Source organism: Aplosporella prunicola, assembly GCF_010093885.1.
Source record: "Aplosporella prunicola CBS 121167 unplaced genomic scaffold K452scaffold_93, whole genome shotgun sequence".
NCBI classification, from domain to species: domain Eukaryota; kingdom Fungi; phylum Ascomycota; class Dothideomycetes; order Botryosphaeriales; family Aplosporellaceae; genus Aplosporella; species Aplosporella prunicola.
Window position 1 is genome coordinate 22,524 of NW_022983621.1, and position 6,546 is coordinate 29,069.

The window sequence follows — 6,546 nt, forward strand, 5'->3', positions numbered from 1 at the left end:
TCTTGATGTGAACCGTCCTGGTCCTTGTAGAAATGTGAATGCGGCCTACTCTACTTGGAGAAAGATGGAGGCAGGTAAGTCTAACGAACAAGTTGCCCTTGCCCTGAATTTCGTCGCATTCTATACTATCTTTTGTTCTACTAGAAACAGCACCTGGGTCCGCTGATAACGTAGCTTATTATGTACTGGAACGCTGACCGTGTCACGTGCTACATGGTATCGCGTAGGCTACTGAAGCTGAGAACCGTTAAGCCCGTTCCGAATATATTAAAAATAACAAGTCTATCTTTGATCGATGCTCCTTTACAGAATTGGACGGATCACCAAATATTCTGGAACGGAGCTTCCCCAGGGCACGAAGAATCCGATCTGCTGGATAGATATTATCAACAGGACTCGCGGTCTCAGTGCCGCGATCCGGGACACGCTTATGGGGAATAATCACCTTAAAGGACTTTGGCAGTGCTGGTATCGCTGATGCCAAGGACATTCTTTCTTGTCACCCAAAGCCGTACTATCAGCTCTTGCGCCTCGCGCACAATGACTTCGACACTTCGTGCATGTCCTTCGGGCCAATACTTAATTCACCATGGCGCACGATACATCAAGTACCTGCCCCTCATAAAGCCGCCCCTTAAGCGCGTTTACCCCAGGCCTCCCAGTCGCCCGCCCACGCCCGCCTGCCCGCCCGCCCGCCCGAAGGGCCCGGGCGGGCGGGCAGGCGGGCGGCTGGGAGGCCTGGTTTACCCTGGGTCCCTGGTAACGAGTTAGGTTTAAGCGAATTTCTACCAGGAAATAAGGACGGCATGGACGATTTCTACTTGGCAGAAGACGTCGGTATGAATCTCCTGCAAATGAACAGCAAGGTTAGTGGCGTTGTGCTTCAAATAGCGACACGGATGCTCGCTAGCGAGGCCAATGCCGGCGACATTGTGTGCCGACTATATCGTGCGCCGGCGGGATTCTGTACCGACGGATTCTCTGCCTACCATGTTCTGTGCCTACCACATTCTGTGCCCACCATATTCTGTGCCGATAATTCTCTGCCCGGCAAAGATACGAGCAAGAGTTGCCTACCATTTCGGGCGACCCTGGGCTGGGGGACCGGCACAGATACTCCAGTGCTGCGAACAAGATGGGAAGACGCGGCTACGTCGCCGAATTCAATAGCCAGCAGCCAGAGGGCGGCATAGCGAATCGCAATCTTTACATTATTTCTAACCTCTTAGATAATCACGAGCTCACCTTTGGCGACGAAAATCTCTCAGCAGACAGCAATGCGCACGAAGTAGCAGGTCTCTAGTTTGGAAAGTAATAACTACAGAGTCGATGATATAAATAGGGTGTCGCGCTAACTATATACGGAGCTTCAGCAGCAGCTTAAAAATACTACAGCCGAAGCTATACTGGAGTAACAACACATTATAGAGATGGTCGATCAGTCCAGCTCCAAGTTCCGACCAAGACAGCGAGGCCTTCCCAACGAGGACTTTGCAGCGCATTCGCGAGAGGAAAAGCATGCCGACGGAGACGGCAAACGTTTCTAGAAATCCGTAAATTTTAAAGTAAACTCTTACTTAGTAGACGAGGAGCTTTGTACACGGGGATATAGTGCTACGGTTTAGCACTAAAAGAATAAGCATCGTAATCTAATTCGGCGAATAGAAGAAGATACGCGGCTAGGAAAGTAAGATTCTTCAGCATAAAAGCTCTTTATCTTTCTAGATATTCTAGGCTGGGAATGCAGCTCTATAGCACAAGAGCAATACCTGCTTTGCTCAGAACATACAAGGAACCAGAAGCATCAGCCATAAACATCAAGGCTACTACTGCGAACTTCGAAAACACAATATTAGTACTAGCGCGAAAGAACAAAGAGTTATTGCAAACAATAATTTAACAAAGACTTTACCATTCAGCATTACTTCACAGAACAAAGAAGATAATTCACACGGAAAGAAAATAATTGTTAACCCATAAAATCTATGTTCCATAGCAATCACGCACTTGCTTCGGCATATAACCTCATCAGCAAAAAATGCCAACAAGCCCACTAAAAGAGACATCCAGGTCTACTTAAGGATACTAAGAAAGCATCCAACCGACTCTTTCAGAAATCACTTCAGTCAGTCCTCAAGCATGGGCAACGTTGTGACTGTCCTGTTTGGTGTCAAACAGGACCGTATCAAGCAGACCACCTCTAACGAGGTCCGACCGAACAGCAACAGCGGCGAGAGCCACGACGAGCAAGTTCCTTCTGAGTATGAAACGGCAGATGAGCACCAAGCCAGCGACGACGGCAAAGCCAAAAACAAAGACGGACCTTCGCAGTTCGACAAGCTCGTACACGAGACTCCTTCACAGTTCAACAAACTCGCACGCGAAGATGCAGCCGACGACGCATCCTTAAACAGCGAGGACGACGACGCCCTCTACGACTTCCGCGAGATCTTCACCCTAGTGAACCGCATCCGCGCCGACTGCGCGCGTATAGCCGTCGGCTTCGGCGAGCCCAACTGGGCGAGCTGCCAGTTCTGCGAGCTGCGGCGGCTGCTGCTGCGCGCGGAGCGAGAGTTCCTGGATCTTAAAGGCCTGAGCGTGCATGCGGTTGATGCTAGAGAGACGCTTTATGCTGAGAATGCGCGGCTGGTGGAGCGGGTGAGCGAGCTTGAGAGGGAGCTGGAGGAGTGTCGTGGTGCGCCTAGCACTTAGAGCTCCTGGCACATGAAAGGTAGGTACGAAATTATCTTCCTACTTTGCTTTTTGCCCTTGCCTTTTTGCCCTTGCCAAAGTTTCGTTACATGCACGTACCCTCTTGCACGACGTACAGCGACATCGGCACAGTAACCCTACTTATCTTCCTTACTATTGCTAGTCCTTGTCTTTTTTCTTTTTCACACTGTCTTTGATTGGATCATTGCGTGTACTTCACGTGGCATCAGTATATCCGAGCATAAATGTCGAAAACACAAAAAAATTCGAAAGAAAGTTAAACCCCCTAAAAATTGAAAGAAAATTGTTATATAATTCCCCTAAGTCTCATCACAATGTGCCAGTGAGCACCACCTGGAAACATGTTGGTAAATAAATATAAACACTAGATATTAAACCGTATTAACATGTACAGCCTCTGTGCAGTGCTTTCTTAAGCGTTGCAGTGCGAGGCCAAACCCTCGAAGGTGTAAGTACTCCTATGCGATGAGAAAGAAGTTGGCTTAAGGTAGTTCTGTAACGTTTGGCTGTTTCTGCAGCGAAGTACTACATATCGCAAGTTTGTAAACAACTCGCGTTGGTAGTCGGTATGGAAAACGGTCGGGAAGTTTTCCGTACTGACTACCAACGCAAGAAGACCTTTCCACTTACCTACTCATATAACCTATACCTCCTCTACCAGCTTACAGACCGTCACCAAACTCTCTCATATCAAACAATACGCACCTTTCCCAATCACAAGAGCCCTCTTCTCGTCCTCTCCCCACAACAACCATTTCGCCGACTCAAAACAACATCTTACGCACCACGCACAGCACAAGGCCGACGCCTACGCCCACGACCTCGCCCATCGCCATCGCCATCGCTATCCAGTCTCAGCCGTAGGCCCAACCTTAACAGCTAAACACTCCCGCCTAAGCCCGTAAAGCTAGGTTTAGCGCTACTCGGCGCCGCTACCGCCGCCTCCCGCCGCTAAGATAATAAGACAACTACATTCGGAAGCGCAGCAGCAACGTTACTAGCTATACTCCTAGCAGTAGCAGGGCCTGGCTTGCCTAGTCGCCGCTAGGCAGGTGGGTAGGTAAGTAGTTAAGGAGGAGGGCGGCACTGTACCGTTAGTCGGCGTGTAAGACGTAGTAAGGCTGGGTAGCTGTGTTATACATATATAATGGTTGGTTATTTCGCCAGTAGCAGCGTGACTGCGAATCAGATCCGGATTAGGCGTAGGTTACGCTACCCTACGCTGCCCTGCCTCGTCATGCGGTCTTTAGGTGTGTATGCGTCCGTCGTGCGTCGTCGTGACAAGCACCACCTAGGCACGTATGCCTGAGACGCAGGCTACGGCCTTACGCATTGGCGGGCAGGGCAGAGCAGGGCAGTACAGGTATAAGGCTTCGATAAGGCAGGTATAAATTAGCTCGTCTAGCCCGGTACGCTAATCCGTACCTACCTAGTTTTTCGTATCGCCCGTCCCGTCCCGTCCCGTCATCTACTCTCTCGCGATCTTGAATGCCTCTATGCAGCCGACTCGCGCGTGCTATGAGGTGAGGCAGGGACCTAGGTAGGCACGTAGGCACGTCGGCACGTAGCTGAATTCTCTCGCCTCCCGTCAGGCCGACTGCCGGCACCGAACCATCTCCGCTGCGGAACCGGCTGAATAATCGGGCCGCACCGCACCGCCTCAACAGCGCGGCACAGAAAAATCATTGCCGGCCCCACAACGAGTTTCTGTGCCTAGGTACGGAGTACGGCTCTCCGTGCACGCAGCTAAAAATAAAAATAAAAAATGAAATGCAGCTTCTGTGGATCGAACACAGTACCTCCAGATACCGCACAGGCTTATAACCAAAGTTGAACTTCAGTCTGGCGCTCTCCCAAGTGAGCTAAAGCTGCTTTGATGGCGATGGATTGGTGTTGGTGGGTAGAGATTATAAGGAGTGAGAATTTGATGGAGGAAGTGCGACTGGGCTGGAGGCTTTAGAATGTAGATATAGAGGCTTGTGGATCGTGTGTTGTGTTGGTGGCTGTTAGCCGCGGACCGGCATGGAAGAAATATACAAGGCGAGGAAGTTGAACGTAGTATGATTTGAATCTTCCCGTAGTGCGATGATGCGTCTTCCTGTATAGATTTGAGAGACTTGGCTTTTGTGCTTCTCTCTTAGAGCGCTTTGTAGACGTATAGTAAACTGCTACGATTGGTTTTAGCTTTAACGCTCTTGGTAATGCGCTTTTGCACGCTGGTTCGCATTGATCTTTGAATGGAAACTAGGATCCTAGCCTTATACTACCAATAAGGATAAGCACGTAGGGAAAGGTCTTCCCCTATTAAAGCATTTGAGACCGGCTAAAAATGAGGCAGAGACAACCATGTTCCGACATGATTCTATAGAACATTCTAGCCTTGTTAAGGTACTAACACAACCATGTAACCAACGTTTGAACAAAGTTTGAATAAAAGAGTGGACAATGCGTGAACAGTGCAGTAACAACCTACACGAAATTCAAGCTGTAAAACGTCTCTTCCCCACCGCAGCTAGGTAACTCATCTCATCTCTAGTCCATCCAGCAAGCAACGCAAGCACCAAGCATGCACGGCCACGAAACCCCCCAAGACAACCACAACGACATGGAGACTCACTGGCAGCTAGCCACCCAGCCCGCTCAAGCCGCGAGTGAACTCGACCCCGGAACCCAAGCCATCGTCGCCGCTATCAACAGCCTGCGCGACACCGTCAAGACCGAGATCTCTGGTCTGCGCGACGAGATCGCCGACCTGCGCTACGACATCACTGGCCTTCGCGACGACGTCACCGGCCTGCAGGACGACGTCGCCGACTCGTATGATAACACGAACGTTCGTGTTGGCTGCTTGCGCGTTGATATCGCCGGCTTGCGCAATGAGGTCAAGGGCTTGCGCGCTGAGGTCAGCGAGTGCGAGTCTTCTGGTCAGAAGTTTCACCCTAAGAGCAAGTTGCTCACCAATGGTCAGAACCACGACGATGTAAAGGAGCTTCTCCAAAAGGAGACTCAGGACGTGGATGGTCAGACTCGCTAGGTTTTGTGGGTCTTTCAGAAGGTCTCACGGATCACTGAGCAAACGCTACTAACTGACGTATCTTGGAATGAACGGTTATAAGATGGACTTGCAGGCTATTGCTAATCTGTAGTTCTGCGACGGTTCCATCGTGTTAGAGTAGCTGGTTTCCTCCTTTGTGCTCAGTCCCAACGACGTACCGACTAAATGACCCTGTACCCTCTGTCTTGATGCGCAATGGTCTTTGTAGTAATCTAGAAAATTCTTGAATGCTTTTGCAAATGCGTGCCGGTTTCAGTAACCAAGTGTTTTCCACTAGTGAATATGTTGACTTCTCCGTTTCGAAGAAGAAACACCTATAGGCCTTAAAGGACTTATATAATCCAGCTTTGTAAACAAATAAGATATAGCTTAGCGGACGTCTTACGCACGTTATACGCTGCGATAGTGATATCTAGCGAAGAGGGGGTGATAGGAGGTGGCAGGAGGCGGTTATTACTTGTAGTGAAAGAAAAGGTACGAGGGAATGTATGTACTGCCCTTGATGTAAAGGACACTAATGCCTAAGCCTATGACCGTAGCGCCGACGGCCCCCATCCTAATTTATTTATCCTTAAAATTTTCGTAGTAGTTAATGACGTTAAGAAACCCTATAGCGTTCTTGTTAGGTTAAACGTAAATTGGGGTCAGCAGCTTAGGTATTGATGGATGTGGGATATTAACCCATCAACCATTAGAAGGGAACGTAACAACTAGCGCTCCCAGGGACCTAAATCCGGCGCCAAACGAACCGGCACAGC

The 6,546-nt window shown here is 49.6% G+C and overlaps 2 protein-coding genes and 1 non-coding gene across 3 annotated transcripts; 2 read left to right on the plus strand and 1 right to left on the minus strand.

Moving 5' to 3' along the window:
- Nucleotides 1-2,139: 2,139 nt before the first annotated feature.
- Nucleotides 2,140-2,712, plus strand: K452DRAFT_303428 (uncharacterized protein; the record flags this gene model as incomplete). Its single annotated transcript, XM_033542719.1, has 1 exon — nucleotides 2,140-2,712. The coding sequence occupies one exon, from the start codon at nucleotides 2,140-2,142 to the stop codon at nucleotides 2,710-2,712; it is 573 nt and encodes a 190-aa protein (XP_033391324.1).
- A 1,792-nt stretch (nucleotides 2,713-4,504) lies between these two features.
- On the minus strand, nucleotides 4,505-4,605 carry K452DRAFT_t187. The gene has a single exon. It is a non-coding gene; the product is annotated as a tRNA-Phe (tRNA).
- A 427-nt stretch (nucleotides 4,606-5,032) lies between these two features.
- On the plus strand, nucleotides 5,033-5,811 carry K452DRAFT_347510 (uncharacterized protein). The gene has a single exon (XM_033545496.1). It carries the CDS (start codon nucleotides 5,300-5,302, stop codon nucleotides 5,765-5,767), a length of 468 nt encoding a protein of 155 aa, XP_033391325.1. The 5' UTR covers nucleotides 5,033-5,299; the 3' UTR covers nucleotides 5,768-5,811.
- Nucleotides 5,812-6,546: the final 735 nt, after the last annotated feature.

What these genes read in the sequence shown, in the direction of transcription:
- K452DRAFT_347510 (XM_033545496.1), top strand. Translation starts at nt 5,300, where the DNA reads ATGCACGGCCACGAAACCCCCCAAGACAACCACAACGACATGGAGACT.